Here is a 19,609-nt window from a genome sequence, read left to right as displayed (position 1 = left end):
AAGACGCGCAAAGAATTTAGAGATACTTTTTATATGTGCTCATGTAACCAATATAAAAAGTAGCTGAATATTTGAGAGCGTCATCAAGTTGCACTATATGATAACTAGCTTGCTAAAGTAAGAGACCTTGTACATTTGAAGCAATTACGAAACGCATGAATGAATGACTAAATTTTTAGACTCTAGTAAAAGATGTCGTAAGAAGTATTAGTAACAAATCAGATGTTAATCTGAATGTTTTTGACACCTTTCACATCTCAAAATGCAATAACTGCGATTGATGTCAACATACTCGATAAAACTGCCAGAGTTAACTCCCATCTTTAAATCGCTCAACCACGTGATATCGTAGTTCATTTCGGATTGGTCAGAGATCTGTTACCTATGTCATAAGTTCACGCTTGATAACTTTTACTATACCAACATAGTGTGATAGTGCAGACGATATCATTTTCGTGGAGGATTTTTATACTTTTGTGTTTTGTAGGTATAACACAATTATTCAATGTGTAAACATTTGTAGCCAAAGACGCCGCATAGAGACGTGTCAAAACAGGGATAATTTTACTTCGGCTACTTTGGCGGGATAGAAGCAAAATATGTCGTAAGTACACTTTTAATTACTCCATCTGTTTATTATAAATCGTGTTCCTTGCTCCTGTATGTAAGATAGCTCGAATCTTACATTCTGTTCGCTCTTTATAATAGCACGTCTTATTTTAGCGCACATTATTGAAAGGTGATTTAATATTTAGGGGATGTATGTAAAGAAGTACATGAAAACATGTGTTTTGCACATCACGAACAAACAAATATACATGATGATGAACCCCTAACGTACGTGTTTACTAACGGTCTAAAAGCTCACTAATTCAAATATATATTATCTTAAAGTCAAACAGAATTATATTTTCGCTTTCAAGTTAATCATTTGGAAAAGGAATGAATGTGATATGCCAAACGTGTTTTTAACTCAACTATACTTCGACCTACGCATTATCACCGATTTGAGAGTATTTATGCATCGTTATTGAAAAGAAATAAGCCTATTAGTAAGTGTATAGCACTCATTCTGGGATTTTAATTTGCTTTAATAAGAAAACGTCCAATCTTTTTGTTTATTTTAAGTATTTAACCTCGTTCACGTTTTACGCCTGGTTGATATTTTATTATTTTAATGTTGCACAAAGAGTGTTATTTGGTAAACGTATAGTGAATGATGATTGTGAAGATCGTCAACCCCCACATTTGTTATTTTATTAAATTATTACATATTAAGATACGATAATTGATCCTGGCCTTTCATTTTGTATCATTCATGGACTTTGACCGAAGTACTGACGGAGATATTTCTATGATTTCCGACTTTCTCTCTGACTGAAATTGGATCAATATGTGAATCAATATGCTGTGATAATAATATATTTATATGATATATAATGTTATGTTATCATGAAAAATATATTTTGTGTTTAATTATATTATTATGAATTAAATGTTTAATATATATTATAAAATACCGTTATATATTTTATATTATTATGTATTTTTATATTTTATAATTAAACTATATGTTGTATTATTGCATATAATTCAATACTGGTTGTATTATATATTATTTAAATAACACATATTTAATAATATTTTTTATTATTACTTGTTATAATATATATATTATTACTTGTTATAATATATATTATTACTTTTTATAATATATATTATTACTTATTATAATATTATATATATTATTAATGAGTATTATCATTACTTAATATAATAATAAACACAACAACTTATTATTTATTTCATTACATATTGTTTCTTTTTTTTTGCTTATGGGTCTTTCATGTTTGTGATGACTTTATTTGTTAATGTTTTCAAATTTGTGTATCACATTTCAATTTTCATGATAATCCAATGAGTGTGTCATGGTTAAATATGAATATACTTCAGAACTGGAAAGAACTAGGCTATTTGATGAAGTATTTACCGTCAATCATTCAATCATTTCATTCAATACGTGAAATAAGCTTACGATTATATTTCAGCAAAGGCGCAAATGCATTCAAACCTATTTAAAATGTCTATGTTTGCTTTGATTACCGCGAATGTGTGTAAACTGAATTGCGTTGTTGAAGAAAGTTTGTAACTAGAGAAATGACTTTGTTCACGTTATGTCGATTTGAATGAAGCCCTTTAAGGGATTGCATTCCATTAATATTCGCATTTGAAGTAAAGAATGCATACGCATGACTGCACTCGAAAGGGCCGTGTACATTGAGTGGATGATGCAACTTTAGCGACTTGTTCAATAGTGACAAACGTGTTTCGTTAATTTCCAAGTCTCCGGGTTGACAAAGCATATTGCTTTAAGCATATCCAACTTTCAATAATACGCACAGGTGTAAAATAGTGTTGGTAATTTTAATCCTGTGTTAACCAGTATCAGTAAACGTTGAATATGTTGTTGACCGTTGGTGTTCATAATGGCGGTAGTTGTGGTTTCAGATTTAACTTAAAATTATATACGTTTAATAAACGGGTTTAATTAATTATATTCTCTGCGTCGTCAAACATTCCTCTTAGCGGACAGTTACAAAACGCACTCAATGTAATTAAAGACACGATCTGATAAATCGATATATTAAATCCCATTAAGAATAATACAGTGTCAATTCGACAATTTAACATATAAAATCAGATTTTATTGTAGTTGACAATGCGCTATTCGAGTTAGGCTAGCTTCTGTCTGTCCACACTGTATTTAGGAACGCCCGATCGACCCAGTGATCGACTATCGTAAAATCGATCCTCCTCGACAATTCGATGATTGATCCGACGATTGGTTTGTGGTATTTTATTCGGAGGGTTCGAAGATCTGATCTAATCGGATCGAATTCCTCAGAGTGTCTGTGTGCGAAAAAAATACTTAATATAAGTGTGTTGAATATACATTTACGCTCGCAAATTTTATAACGAGCATCATGAAATTATGTATCATCCATATTGAATGATATCGGTTTCGGTAAAAGCGGATCCGATTTTTCAAATGATGAACACGTAAAATATCCGTCAAACATCATGAAACATTTTCATTCTCGCCAAAATTGCAGAACGATCTTGTTTATTTTGGCTTTAAAATGGGGGCGTGAAGATATGAAAAACTGAAAAAGGTACTGTACAATCGGTTTAAAATTTACCTGGCTCGGCACGAATAATACAAAACAAACAGCTCGGCCAACCTAACCGTTGTTTTATTCTAATTCTGTCATTCTCTATTATAATTTATAGACTATAAGAATACTAGTTAAAAGGAAAAAAAGTTATGTAATATATGTAATAAGTAAGGCCTTGTTTAATAAATTGTTTCAATTTAGTACCCTCAAAATTACAACCGTCATGATATTTCGATATTTATGTATGATATATGATAAATATATTGTTATCAGATTCTTCGGTTTAATTACCTTAAAAGGGACGTCCCGAGGGGATATAACTTGGCATTTAGAAAGCCATGCTAACTGCTTTGCGTATATAGAAGCGTTGTTAAGTTCGCTATCGCGTCCACTCCAATCCCCATCTACAAACATTTCATATAGATAAGTGTAGGCAATTTTGCCTTAGGCGTATTTGTTTTGCTAGATAACGTGTCTTTACACGCCGTTACACAGCTAAAATATACATCCCGCATACACATGTATACTGTTTAGCGATTTTTTTCCTTCTATATAAAGTACCGGAAAACGGAACTTTCCCAATGAGGAAAAATCTTCAAATGTCCTAATTGTTGTCCAAAAAATTCCAAATTGAAGACTTCTAAAAAAAAATTATTTTTTTAAAAAATAAAGTGCAACATTTTAGTTTCCCTGTGCAGCTTTATGGCTTGAACCTAAGTAAATATAATATTGACAACTTTACAACATTTTGTTATCAATTTTAAAGAATTTGGGAGCAAAAATCAAAAACACCAATTTCCCAATATGAAGACTTAACGACGCGAATTTAACCAATTTCTGGGGTTTTCGCGCACAATTTTCCCAATTGGGCAAAACAATCGCTGACAACAGAACATATATCAAACTTGTATGCAAATTTGCAGACTTTAATTTATAGAGTAACAAAACCCACGCAGAAATCCTTTTGGTAATCCCATGCACAAATTAAGTTGTGTTTTACTTCCGCGGTTTTATGGCAATAAACGTACGGGCGACTCAAGAGTGAAACCTATAATGTTCGCCGATGAATCGCGTATTAAAACTGCGAATAAATTATTTCTTAAGTTTTTGAGTTCAATATACGTGACGGACGCGCTGTTTAGCAACTTATTGAACGATGCGTTTGCACATTCTTCCCACCAGTTTCTGTTCTAATTGCACAATTATTGAAATCCGTCGGGAAGAGGGTACACTCAATAGTTGTGATTTATTATACTGTTAATAAGTATTGTACGAGCATAGCGTGCATTAACAAGAGAAGTAATGATGCAATTTTCCCCAATTGTCTATTTTACTATGGGGAATTTTTCCCCTTTTCAGTATTTTTTTCCAACATTTTTGTCCTCAAAATGTAAGGCCAGGCCCTTTCCACAAATCAAGAAAAAAAATCCCTGGTTACATAATCTGCATATTAATTGCCCCTGCACGGGTAGCTATTTACTATTCTGCCGTCTACGGATGGCGTTGACACTGTGGTTATCTAAACAAACAGATGATCGAGTGGGAGTATACATAAATAATTATATTTATTATTGGTTGATGGTTACATAAACGCTCAACATTCTAAACCCACATGCTCAATAAGGTTCTCCCTGTGAAAGTTACTAGTCTGGGCAACGACATATTGTTTTCACGTAAATTGCTAAATTGACTCGCATGTCAAACACAAGCAAAAAGCTGCTTTCTATGCATAGCAAATGAAAGCCCGTGAGCTTATCAGCGTATATTAGGACGTTATAATACTGATTTGCATTTTTGAATGTATATAACTATCATATATCTAATCTATGTTATATCTGTATTTGCTTTCTCCCTCAGATAAAGGTGTTTAGCGTGTTTGATAATTTTTCATATTTAGTCGATTTACACATGCGGAAATGTCTGCATGCAACAGGTTGATATTGATATTCGCTCAGTAGAAATTGTGTAAATTGGAGATTTAATAATATAAATTATGAACTTTAAAATTATGATTAGTGAAAGCACGTTTTTGGTTATTTTTCATAACGATTTTGTTTAATATTCTTCTGTCAGACTGTAAGTTTGAACTGTCTTATTACTGACGCGGTATAAATCAATATTTCTATATTATTAATATAACATTAGTATCAAGTCAAATCTTATAAGTTATTTTTGGAAAACATTACGAGCATGCAGACGAATAAATGAAAGAGAGAGAGCACAGTTTTAACCCTTTCAGTGCTGGAACCGAATATTGAAGGCTTTTGCAAACAGTTTGGATCCAGATGAGACGCCACAGAACGTGGCGTCTCATCAGGATCCAAACTGTTTGCTATTCTGATAGTATTCTTTGAAAAAAAATCGAAGAAAATGCACATTTTAGAAATTCAGCGGACGACATTTTAGCAGACTACAAATTTCCCAGCATGCAAAGGGTTAAAATCCATTATCTGTAATTAAAACGTCAATTTATCTTAATGTGGGAACCGAATGTTCGTTTTCCAATTTCGCCGATAAACATATCAAACATTTAACGTTTCGGTTGCCAACAATCTTGCGATAAAAATGTGGAAACAATTATCAAGAATCGTTATAAAACGTGCTTTGGATTTACATTCGCATTACGAAAGAACAATGTTGTTATAGGCGACTTGCTTATCTGTTGACATTGGCAGAAAGTTATACCGGCAATTTTTTAGAAACCGATTTCTTGTGAAACATGCACTGTTGATGCAAATAAATCAGTTACAGTGGGTTTGTTTATACACCGAAATGTCGCGTATTTAGCGACGATCTTTCGTTTTGAATTTAATGGGCTTGCACCGTTGATTATACTGTTTGCTTCAAAATAGTTAAAATCTTCAACCCTTTCCCGCTCAGAAGCAGTGCTATTTGCTATTTGCAAACAGCATAAAACCAGAACAGCCTGCGAGTAACTCACAGTCTGTTCAGGTTTTGTGCTGTTTGCTGCTCGTCAGCATCTAAGGGTTGGAATTGAAGCCTTTGAAACTTGAATCTAGTAAGAAAGGTCTTTAATTTATTAAATTACATTGAACTTCCTAATGGACTACACATGCGTAAAAATACGTATCTAAGTTAAAAAAATCCTACATTTTGAGGTTACGAATATTGAGAATCGTTCAGTAAATTAATTTATGTGACTTCAGGGCTGTTTTTTCCCCTTCTGTGAGAATGGCAGTTTTTCACAATTTTGGGAAATTCGCGACTAAAATTTTCACAATTTCAAGAAGTTCGCGACTCTAATTTTCACAATTTAGGAAGTTCGCGACTCATTTTTCACAATTTTGAACACATTTTCACAAGGGGGGGGGGGGGGGGGGGTTCAATGTCGCTTCACAAAAAAGAAAAAAGCCCTGGACTTGTCGATGATGATTATGACACCAAAGTTGTAAAACATGTTTCGTGCAGTCACCGATGGCAAAACCGTCCGTCAACACCATATGCGAATCATTACAGGAGACGCCCATCGGGTACTGATTATTCCGACAACCGAGTTGCTGAAACGGGCACTAATCGCCGTAGCTTGGGCACCTGTTGAGCGCGGACCGCATAATTTACGATCGGACACGGTGTAACGTTACGTCACGTTGGGTCATCGAAACCCCGTCTTCGCCAGGGGTTACGTCATTTTGCACAACACATAATAACACTTCGCATGCTGTCTGCGCACACCATTCTGCTGACAGGTGTTTAGTTTCCTTGGCAACCTGGTCTAATTTATCAGGCGATTTACTATTACATAATACGATGATGATTCTTTAGGAATCGAAGTTAAATGTGCAGTTCGAAACCGTTAATTACGAGAAAAAACATAAGTTTTCTATTCACGGCCCACTTAATAGAGCGTTGGGTTACACTCTATTAATACCATCCTCAAAATCGACTTTTGTAAAACTTCTTTAGAATCCGTGATAAAGTCATCGATAGTTTAATAAACCTTGGTTTAGAAACCCTGACTAAGTCATCGACAGTTTAAAACTACATTGGTTTATGAACGTTATTTACAATTTAAAGGTGGCAGACACATTCCTTTATCCTTTATTCAAACCAATTCTTAGACTAAAGGATAAAGAATAGACATAGATCCGAAACAAGAGCTGTCTCCATAGGAAGACATTTGCCCCCGAAACACGCTTTTTCGAAACCTAAACGCAGATTTCGAAACCTAAACGCGAACCCTAAGTTCAAGGTCAATGTCAAATGGGTCAAAATTTGTGTGCGTATGGAAAGGCCTTGTCCATATACTCATGCATGCCAAATATGAAGGTAACATCCAAGCGAAAAAGAAGATATGAGCATGTTTCGAAACCTAAACGCAAAAGTGTGACGGACAGACGGACAGTGCGATCACTATATGTCCTCCTTCAAGGGCATAAAAAACATCCAGCGTATAGAAATATACAGCGTTGCAGAATGTTCTACATATGGAATAATGTAGATGGAGAACGTTTATGCCCGATTTGACTCAATTCACAAAAGAAAAGCAAATGTTGAATATTCCAATTACAAATTTTCATGTTTGTTAACTTTTGTGTAAAAATAGTTTGGTGAGTACGAGGTCTAGATGAGGAACACGTGACGTCAATCGCGGCCATCATAAAGCTGATAAAAACTAGACAAAGACTTTGTCTTACTTAAATGAGCGACGTATGATTTATTAGCGTTTTATGGTCGGTCGTATTATAAATTGTCAGCGGAGAAACAAAACTATGTTGTCTATATAGGGATGTGTATACACGCATTGGCTTGCTGAATGTTGTTTTCGAACAACAGCATTATCATGTACATGAAAACCACCAACATTGACGACGATACCAATATAAATATAGAGTAGACGACCTACTGACAACAGCTTCAACTTTAAACAGAGAAGCGACGACGAAAAAAATCAAGACAATTACGGTTATACCGTATTAACAAAACATAGTTTTCACTTGTTTTAATAGCGATTATAACGGAGGTTTTGGAAAGTTACACATAGCCGGAACCGAAAACCCCATGTTGTTGTTGTTTTTCATACGAACGTGATGCAATTTATATTTATCAGTGTGTGGCAATTATACATTTGTGAAATAAATCAACGTTCTATTACTGGGATTTCGGTAATTCTACACATTGAAGCTGCGACCGTACGTGTCAATATCACGTTTCGGCTTTGGAAACGGTGTAAATTCAACACCTCAAACGAATAATTCATTTCATACAGACTTTCTTGAGTTACATAAACCTCAATTACAAAGTAAAAACATTTCATTTACGTGTTTATTTTCGAAGAAAATAAACGAAATACTAAAATAATGTCCCCCGAGCATGTCGATGAAAACGGCTACAAACCGATTTAAACCGTCGTTAGAATTTATTGATCGCTGATTCTTTGATTAATATTTAGAAAAGAGTTTGATTGACAGGTGATGCGGAAATGCACTGTTAATTAGATGATGCACATCAACGTCATTGTTCGAACATTATTACTTATTTATATATAAAAACACGGTTTCCTTTCAGGGTTTTTTCCCCACTTTTTGGGAAGATAGCTTATGGCTTTGGAATTGGGAATTTTATCGGCATTTTCATGAAATTGGGAAAATAAATTCATTAGCCTTTTTTATTCCAGACGAAAAGTCCACTGATTAGGGAAATACTAAATTTGATATAAGTCTTTATAATCATTCAAATTAAAAGAACAAAATCGTATAATACTTTGTTAGATGTAATTGAATAAAAATTGAAATACATTAGACACTTGGGAATTTTTTGCCACATTTTGGGAAAAAAGTATACTTTTTGGGATTGGGAACATAGCCGAATTTCGGCTATAAAATCGGGCCAAAAAAACCCCTGCCTTTTTAAACACCATTGACACTTCTTATTAGCCTTGTCGCGCACGTGCTATGATTGGGACTTCTTAAATCGTAGCTAAACAGACACATAAAGTATTTGTCTTTGCTGGGTGACGCGAGTTGCATAGTAGAATAACAAAATAGTTTGTTTGCCAACAGCCGGAAGGTGACGGCAAAATTGTAATAATTGTGTGCACAGAAAGCTCAAATACGCGTGAAATTGCGCCACATTGTACTCATGGTTAATAACTGGCGATATATTATGACTTGTGGGTTGAAGGTTTGATTTAAAAATGCAATGTTTTTCTCACGTATCCCACGCTAGATAGTTCCCAAATGAAAACAGGACCCCGTTCAAGTATTCATAACTACCGTTTGTTGGGAACCTAGCCTTATGCACACTGAGTGTCATTTTCGACTCGCGATGTTTCTCAAAACAAAAGTTTAAATCAGCACAAAAACACATGGCATGCATTACGTCTTGCGTATAATACAACTCATTACAATAGTGGCTAATAGTCTATGCTTTTAATTCGTTTTCTCTGTTCCTGTTGCAGCGGTTTCTATGGTCCAAAGAATGTCCGCGAAATGCAGACAGTTTCATTTTAAAAGAGTAAAACTTACACACACAAAAATACTTCCAGGTATGGAAGAATTTATTTGTGTTCTACAAGAGTAATCGAAAACAAATAAATTAAAGGTGCCTATTCTTAAAACAAATGTGTGTCATATAGATGAGGTCCATCGTCACGTATTCTCTTGTTCTGGGAAAACGGGTCTTAATTCATGTTCGTTGGCTTATCAGGGACAAGACAACCTCTTTCACAGAGTTTGATTAGAAACTGTGCGGATTGCACAGGCAAATCTTGGTTTAAATTTTTCGATCATGCATTAAGACCCTTTTTCCCAAAGCGAAAAACATTTTCCAGAATAATAGAAGCTGCTCTTGCAACATTATTGTATTACCATTTAATTAAAACGCGGTGTGGTTTTGCAGCAGAACTAGTTGGTATGTTGTCATGAATAAATGTCAGACAATGAATTAATTATAATGTCGAAAACAGACGCGCTTGTCAGTGGCTATACAACGAACACTAGCCCCCCCCCCCCCCCCCCCCCCCCGTGTTGTATGCCAAGCCTATGTTGCGCAGAGTGCCAAAAATAATGTTGTTAACTTGAAACCAAAAATGTATTAGTACATTTCGATTGAAAAGTAATGTAAATTGGGAACTAAACAATGCTTTGTGTACATAACATTTCAAGAGACAGACGGGGCGGCGGGTCATCCATGTTTTCTTTGCTTATTTTTGACGTCCTCCGTGTTTGTAATAGATTAAAGGCTCGCAATTATTAATAACATACCGACGTTCGACTGAAGTACACTTATTTCGGTTAATTAAACCATGCCTATCAATTTCACACAATTTGCCATTTTAGCTCTTTTTCGCAAACTTATAATGCTGCAATTTGTCATACGATTTTGTGGCTTATTTTCATTTTTCGCGTTTTGAACGAAAACAAGGCAAACGGCTAAGAATTGGGGCATAGAGTTTGGTTAAACGATGAATGAAAGCTGCCGGACCGTTGCTAATTCCAACACAAAGAGCTCAAAAACGGTTACCAGGACAACCGCTTAATTTATTCTTGTTATTTCTGCTTGGGGGTTGTGATTTATAGGCGTCTTAGAGTTCGCCGGAGTTGACCTTTGCAACTGAACTGTACGTTTATGACCTCGTAACTCGAAGGGTTTCGTCAGATTTTTGACCGCGCACGCACCGCAAGCATGCTGTGACCAAAACATTAACCCTTTGCATGCTGGGAGATTTGTCGTCTGCTCAAATGTCTTCTGCTGAATTTCTAACATGAGCATCTCATCGATTTTTTTCAAAGAATACTATCAGAATAGCAAACAGTTTGGATCCTGATGAGACGCCACGTTCTGTGGCGTCTCATCTGGATCCAAACTGTTTGCAAAGGCCTTCAAAATTCGGTTCCCGCACTGAAAGGGTTAATAACAGTGTAATAACAGAACACAGACCAAATTAAAGCATTTATATTAATCAACATACGGTAATCGGCCGGTCTTCGGAAGTTGAATTTATGCATTCATATAAAGGCTCATATGTTAATATGTTACTTAATATTTACTTGTTTAAGACAGACATCCCATTTTTACAGGCAAATTTTGTTTCGGATGCACTACCACTGATCATGTTAAGTTGTATCGTTTTTGCATTTCAAAGTTTGTGCAAAATAAAGTGAAAGCGCATCACGAATATACAAATGTCTTAGCAGATTTTACATGCCTTGACTTTACGTGTTTATATTCGTGGTAATGGTAAAATGCATCCGCGTTAGGTCGTCATTTCACAGCTCCTTATTGCCCAATAACTACGAATACGATGCTGAATGCAAAAGGATACAACGTCATATAGAAAGCATTACATGTCTGAGAGCCAAACTATGCTGTATAAAGACAATTTATTTTGATTAAAAGTATAGCTTTCGCCGTCTCTGAGGTGTAAGCTTCTTCGCAATTTCCATTTGGTCGATTTATGTATATGTGTGTATGTTGCAAATAAGCCTTTTCATTTTATTCATATGGCTGGATGAACACGTAAAATATTTAAATTATTCAATATTCCCAACGATGTTTTTTATTCGCCTTCCTTCATCAATTGCATTACGAGTAATTGCAAAATTTTCGTAAATCGGGTCACGCGTAGTAAGTACTTGGTTTAGATAGTGTATAAAACAATCACATCGTTGTAATTCACTTTTGATGAAATGGTCCTCTACCAGTTAACCGCCCTAGTTGTTTTCAGAACAAAGATCGACGGTGTAACTGCTTTTGTTCACATCTAATTAGACCAATTTCGCCGTATACAGGATTAACAACTACACAATACGTGCTCTAAATTAGCCTGCCCGCTTTCTAGCAAAGTTAAGAGAGTTGTAGAAAGGCTATAATCATAAACGATCGAAGTTCAAGTACCATATTGTTAAATGTATGTAATAAGCTTACGGGGTTTATGCCCAACGCGATTTTTAAGGCGACGCTAATATTATTCATGGGCATATATTTGGCTTAGTTCCAAAAGCCAAGCGTTCAATAAATAAATTACGGTCAGTTAAATGTGATAACATAAAGTTTAAGGTTCAAATAATGTCGCGAGCAACGCCGTTTGTGGCAAATATCACGTTGTATACGTTGAAATCCGGTAAGAGGAAAATGCATCGCCAAAGGGAGAAAACTGCTATTAGTTGTTTGTGTAAATACAAAGTGAGTTGTTTCGCTTGACAAATCGACAAACTCGACTTCTGGATTAAACAGAAATCGCAATATGAATGTTTGTGTATTGATGAGACGTTTATAGAAGAAAAGTTTCAAACGCTTTTTTGCGATTTTATCATTTATTAAAAAAGCACTGCATTTAGCTTGCTTTATCAGGAACGAATAGATTTGATTTGAGTTGTTACACCTGCACTGTGGGACTGCGACGGTAGATTATTGTGTACTAAAATATTAAATAATTGTCTCTTAAAATGAAGAAATAAAATTGTTCATTTGATGTCGTCAGTACGGTCCTTAACTTCGTCTATTTTCCAGTGTGACATCGATACTAGGCGTAGAAACAAACAATAGTTTCCATTTCCTGACGTCATTTCCGTCGTCTTTTTTTCCAGTGTTACGTCAGTGTTAGGCTTGGCCACGTGGGGCAAGCTCCGCGGAAACGACGACGATGATTGGGTGGACCGGCTGAGCCACATTTACACCGTCGTGCTGCTCATCGCCTTCGGTATCTTTACCGCAAGTGGGCAATATGCCGGCGACCCTATTCAGTGCTGGTTCCCGGCAGAATTTACGGGTGAGTCAATGTTTGTTTGGTTCAAACTCAGGGCCGTATAGAAATTCCGAATTGATGCCACCCCCCCCCCCCCCCTAATTTGAAAAAATGAATGTCCGCATTGCGTTTTGTCAGTTAAATATAATATTTAACACACCTTAATTCACACTTTTATAGTATTTTAAGCAAATGATCAGGAACACTTATTTCCCAATTTTAAGCGAATCGGCGCATTTTTCCCGTTTAAAAGCGACCCTGATGAAAACGGGAAAAATGCGTCGTTTCGCTTAAATTTGGGAAATCATTTATTGCACTCATTCCTATTCCCATTTAAAAAACTGTCAAAATTTGCAAAGCATTGTGTTGCCTTTCCTTTTATATATCAAATTGTGCAAGCCTGGTATCACGTTACAGATTGAAATGTTCTCTTGCAATATTTGCAATAAAAAATGTACCTTTTCGTTACGTTAAAGAACTTAAATTTGCCCAAATGCAAGCATTCTCGGAGAACAGGGTTGTGTCAGTAAGATTTAGACATAAGTATAGTACCTCAATGAACGCAACCCAAGCGTTCATCGTTCAACTTAGTCCTCATATGAAACCTGCACAAGTATTGCAGACATAAAGAGGATTCAGGACAGTACTATAACTAAATTGCATTAAAGCCGTAAGAGGAAAGGAAGAAATAGGCTGCACAGGCTAATCTATGATGACACTTAACCCTTTGCATGCTGGGAAATTTGTTATTTGCTAAAATGTCGTCTGCTGAATTTCTAAAGTAAGCATTTTCTTAGATTTTTTCCAAAGAATACTATCAGAATAGCAAACAGTTTGGATCCTGATGAGACGCTACGTTCTGTGGCGTCTCATCTGGATCCAAATTGTTTGCAAAGGCCTTTAAAATTCGGTTCCAGCGCTGTAAGGGTTAACGCACATAATTTATTTCCAGTTTTCTCAGTGCGAGGCTCAAATTATTATTATTTCTTGCAGGGTCCTATGTTTCGTACGCGAAGTCATACTGTTGGATAAAAAATACCTACTACCTTCCGATGGAAGAGACGATTCACCCGGACAATGACACGCACAAACAGCACGAGCTCACCTACTACCAGTGGATTCCCCTGATTCTTCTCTTCATGGCGTTCCTTTTCAAGTTTCCAAGTTTCATCTGGCGAATGCTCGCGGGATTGTCGGGTAAGAATTCCACATTTTCGATTTTTTTCTTTTTCGAATATTCGTTTTTTAAAACCCGATTTTATTCAAATATTGTTTAACTAGCAGTAATATTTTGTTGCTTACATTGATGTCTGTTTTGGGAAAGATCATTCGACCAGTACTTAGTATGATGTGAATGGTCGCATATACTTTGTCCGATTGCGTGACGACATCGTTCCTATTTAACCACTTAGATATCGGGAGACTGTCCTCGTAAGAACTGAGCGTTAAAGGCAGTCGTACATTGCTTACAATTCAAGATTACATTTCTGCTTCTTAAAGGACTAGTAATTTATATTTGTCCTTTGTAATTTTAAAGTGGTTTAATAATATAATTATTTTGGTAATAAGTAAATGATTATAAATTAATTCTTATCCCCTTGTTTGAAAAGGTATCAACATGGCAAAGCTCGTGGAAATGGCCGGCGCCACTCAAATGGCGGATCAAGCTAAGCGTGATCAGACGGTGGAGCACATAGCACTTTACCTGGACCGCTGGCTCGAGTCCAATCGCCAATACCACTTCAACGCCCTGGTGCGATTGAAGCAGCGCGCTTCCAAATTCTGCTTCCTGTGCAACAAGCGCGAGGGAACCTTCCTTACCGGCCTTTACTTAGTCATTAAGCTCCTCTACGTCCTGAACATCATTGCCCACTTTTTCATCTTGAACGGTTTCCTAGGCGGCTTCTTCGAGATGTGGGGCATCGAGGCGGTTAATAGCCTTGCTAATGAGGCGGTCACCAAGGAGTCCAGACGCTTCCCCAGGGTTACGTTGTGTGACTTCCAGATACGCCAGTTGCAAAATATACAAGTGAGTATATCATAATTGATTTTCGTCAGAGTTGATAAAAAAATAAACCCGTCTTATAAGCTAGGCTACGTATAATACTGCTGATAAGGGGCCCACATTTGAGGTCCGTCTTATAGTCAAGCTGTCTTATATTCGAATAATTATGTATTATTTTGGTCAGCGTTATTGAGTATTTTCTATGTAAATGTTGCATTTCAGATGAAATATAAATGGAGATGAATATTTTCTTAATATTTTCCAGGACTTCACAGTCCAATGTGTCCTACCAATCAACCTTTTCAACGAGAAGATCTTTACATTTTTGTGGTTCTGGTTCGTTCTCGTCGGCGTAGTAACCAGCGCCAGCTTCCTCATGTGGATCTGGCGGTCCGTCTTCCGCCGTAACCGGGTCACGGTCGTCAAGAAGTACCTAAAGATCAGTGACCAACTCGGCGGTCCCAGCGATAGGAAGCTCTGCCAGCGCTTTGCCGACCAGTACCTCCGCGACGACGGTATCTTCCTTCTGCGCATCATCGAGCGCAACACAAGCGATATCCTTATGACGGACCTCGTCACCAAAATGTGGGACGTTTACCGCAAGAAACCGATGGTTAAAAAGGAGCTTGAAGGAGAACCGAATGGAGAAACGTACGCTTGAAGTGGGGGACGTTTGGGATAGCCAGAAGATTTAAGGACTTGTTACCTGTTTGAAAGAAATTTTAAATGTACAATGGGGCTGGCGCTTCCTAGATTAAGTCAATTGTAGCTTGTTTTTATTTCAAAGAAATTTTGTTTTATTTTGGGCATTTTTTAAGCAGAAAACTTGACTGAAACACCCCAGATTAAGTGGAATTAGGCCTGTTTTTTATACTTTGTTTAAAAAGCGTTGTGACTTTTTGAGTTGTTTGAAAAAAGGCTATGAACTGATGAGCTAGGTTTAAGTGTATTTAGCCTGTTTAGAAATGAAACTAAATTCATTTGCGGATTAAGTGGTATTAAGTCACTATAAAAAATCCCAATACAATGTTTGGCCTTTTTTAAAAGGTGCATGAATTTTACGCGAACCGTACATTTTTAATCTGAACTGCTATTTGTGTTCTAGAAAACAGGGCGTGCATTTTCAACTGTTGTAAGTAAATCTTTTACTGCCGCATTTAGTATTGTGCGCTACAAGGTTCGTATTGTGTTTTTAGTTTTGTTCCTTTTGAATTATTGACGTTCGTTAATACTTTGCACATTTTTGTACAGCATTTACATAAGTTTTTTGCCGAAATCATACTTTATAAATTATTGTTGATGTCAATATGTTTTTCAATATTTGGTTAACGTTCGATTTAGTGAAGATTCTAGTCGATTTGGTATATCGTAGTGTCAATGCATATACTTGACATAAAACCAAATATTCAACTGAAGTTCATGATTATTAACATCATTTAAGATTTGTTTTATAAATACGCATTGGTTGTGAATAAGGCAGGGTAGTTCTATTAAAAATCAGTGTGGTATTAAATTCTGTGAACACTTTTTTATTTCATGTTAACTGGTTATTTTTTATGTATGGTTATATCGTAAAAATTGTGATCATTTGGTTGTTTTAAATGTGTGTGTTTGTTTTCTGGAGAATTACTTTTGTATCGTCAGTTTTTTTCGGATTTCGAATGGTGCTGTTTTCACATAAGCCTTGCATTTACATATGGTATCGTTTTGTTATCATATAAGGGAAGCAGTTTATATCATGTAAGGTAAGCATTTAATGTGATATAAAGGAAGCATTTGCTATGATACTAGTGAAGCATTTGATGTCGTACTCGGGAGCATTTGATGTCGTACTCGGGAGCATTTGATGTCGTACTCGGGAGCATTTAATGTCGTACTCGGGAGCATTTGATGTCGTACTCGGGAGCATTTGTACGTTCAATAGCTTATCATAACTAGCTGGTCAAACGGACAAAACTGATTTTATGTTCTCCACCACTATAGTGGGGGACATATTGTTTTTGCCCTGTCTGTTGGTCTGTTGGTTTGTCTGTTGGTTTGGTCAAACTTTAACATCTGCCATAAATTTTGCAATATTGAAGATAGCAACTTCATGTTAGGCATGCATGTGTATCTCATGGAGCTGCACATTTTGAGTGGTGGAAGGTCAAGGTCATCCTTCAAGGTCAAAGGTCAAAATAAAAAGTAAAAGCGGCGCAGAAGGGGACATAGTGTTTCTGACAAACACATTTCTTGTTTTTTTATATTAAAAATCATGTCAACCCATGCTTCTCAAAGTCACAGCAAACACATGAACATGGTTTACATGCCAACCTGAAACGTTCCATATGTTTTTTTTCTACCGATTTTTGCCTTAGCTGCTTACATTGCTCAAGAAGAAGCCGATTTGCCTTGGTACATTTAAGCATTGAACATGTGACTCCCTGTAGTGTATCGCACAAGTGGTCACATTTAACCCTTTGCATGCTGGGAAATTTGTCGTCTGCTAAAATGTCGTCTGCTGAATTTTTAAAATTTGCATTTTCTTCGATTTTTTTTCAAAGAATACTGTCAGAATAGCAAACAGTTTGGATCCTGATGAGACGCCACGTTCTGTGGCGTCTCATCTGGATCCAAACTGTTTGCAAAGGCCTTCAAAATTCGGTACCCGCACTGAAAGAGTTAATTGGAAACTCTAAGCATCCAAACGCCGAACGAACTACTTGGCATCGTTCATATATTCACAAAATGTATATCTTTTGCAATATGTTGAAAAACTGTTCTAAGGGGCATTTGAATTTTGCGAGTTGATATATTGTTTGATACAGAGTTGTATGTCATAAATAAGCATCATTCCGTGATACTGTCTTGATGTTTTAAGCAATTATTAGAAAATATATTTGATACCATGATTACCAGAGTGTTTATAATGGGACCAAGATTTGCGTTAACACGTAGATGTTTCACATGCGAACAAAATCATTTTCAATTGGCTGTATATATTTATTTGTTAAAATATCATAAATCATGTCATGACGTAGTATTGATGTGTATAATTTCGTCAGTTTTGTTATTAATCATTTTGCATATATGTGTTTTGATTTTGCAAATGTGACGGTGTTTTTCAACTTAGGCATTATTTTAAATGGGAATGCTGGTTGTATTGTTGGAACTGGTTGGGAATGCTGGTTGTATTGTTGGAACTGGTTGGGAATGCTGGTTGTATTGTTGGAACTGGTTGGGAATGCTGGTTGTATTGTTGGAACTGGTTCGTCGTACTTATATTTTTTTACAGTTTTTTATTTTCAAGGCGAAAATAAATGTTAATTAAATATATACGAACTAGCTTTAGTTCAATTAGGCTCTGCCAGTTGAATACATAGTTGTATAAATTATTTTTTATTAAAAATATATGTACATGTTTACATAACTTTTGTATTAATTAATTGAGTTGATAGTAATAATAATAGAAAACGTGAATTGAAAATTTAATAAACTACTCATTTGCAGTCAAATCGATCTCATTTTATTTAATATGGTACATGGTTTTGGCATTTGTTCTGGTGTGTTTGACGGAATATCAAAAACAAAGTTAAATTTTTCTGTAGCTCCCGTCTGCGCTTCTGTTTTTGGTCACGTTATAATTTACGGTAATCTACAAGTTTTAGCGGAAATAGTCGATAATGGTCACTAAGTTCTAGTAGATTCCGGTATATTTCACCCGCATAGTTAAAGCACCATGTTTTAATGTTGCGCACAAAAACGTTATTTATTATTCATTATGCATTTTCACAACTGTTTTCCTGGCCAGTTACAGAAAATAGACAGGATAAGTTATTCTGACACGTTTGTATGATTGATAAGAAATATTTATTCTTCGCATATAGACAGCAAAGACAACGAATTGTTGTTTTAAAGTTGTTTTTAAGGTTGTTTGTATATATTCTTGCTGTTTGTATTATCATCTGCCAGTACCTATTGGTATGAGAGTTTGATACGAGGATGTGAGAAGGGCCGCATTTTCAAAAAAAAAAATAATTTATAACTCACCTCCTATAACAAATTTCGCTAGTTTGGTCTACGAATGGATTTAAAGACCTTTCCAATATATAATTACCGAATTTAAAAAAAATCTACTCGTTGAAAATGTTTGAACTTTAAAAGTAATGCGCACTAACATGTCTACGAATTCTTCAAAGTTCGATATTTGCGTTGTATACCCTTATATAGACGGTTGGTTGATGCGCGCCCTAGTTGTGTGAAAGTTCCCCGTATGTGTCATATGATCATCTTTTAGTCAAACTTTTCCCACTGTTTCATATGTACATGCTATAGCAAGACTGGCATTTTATTTACATTCATAGTATATGCAATTGATTAGATATCATTTAACTTGTCTGTATGTTTTACTATGCAACAAATGATAGAAAAGAGAGAATATAATTTTATGAAGCTAACGTTTTTATTTGTTTGTATCGACGAATATCGGACATGTGTCCTTGTAACTTATTCTACTGTCCACTCTTAATTCGTACCATTAACACGTATTGACGTCAATTATTTAGATTCAAACCACATAAATGGAATATTTACAGAGGCATTATAAATAGTTACTGATAGTTGAATATCAATATAGACATTGTATGTAGTTACAGATTGAAAGAAATGTCAACAGAGACAAAGTATGTAGTTACTGACTGATAGTTGAATATTTACAGAGACATTGTATGTAGTTACAGATAG

At 35.7% G+C, this 19,609-nt stretch overlaps 1 protein-coding gene across 1 annotated transcript; it reads left to right on the top strand.

Moving 5' to 3' along the window:
• The first annotated feature begins 377 nt into the window (after window positions 1-377).
• LOC127848733 (innexin unc-9-like) lies at window positions 378-19,323 on the top strand. Its single transcript, XM_052381341.1, has 5 exons — window positions 378-604; window positions 12,725-12,906; window positions 13,876-14,079; window positions 14,493-14,911; window positions 15,153-19,323. The coding sequence occupies exons 1-5, from the start codon at window positions 600-602 to the stop codon at window positions 15,546-15,548; spliced, it is 1,206 nt and encodes a 401-aa protein (XP_052237301.1). The 5' UTR covers window positions 378-599; the 3' UTR covers window positions 15,549-19,323.
• The last annotated feature ends 286 nt before the right edge of the window (window positions 19,324-19,609 follow it).

This window comes from Dreissena polymorpha, chromosome 10 (genome assembly GCF_020536995.1).
Source record: "Dreissena polymorpha isolate Duluth1 chromosome 10, UMN_Dpol_1.0, whole genome shotgun sequence".
In the NCBI taxonomy this organism is placed as follows: Eukaryota; Metazoa; Mollusca; class Bivalvia; order Myida; family Dreissenidae; genus Dreissena; species Dreissena polymorpha.
This window is presented reverse-complemented; position numbering and strand designations above follow the sequence as displayed.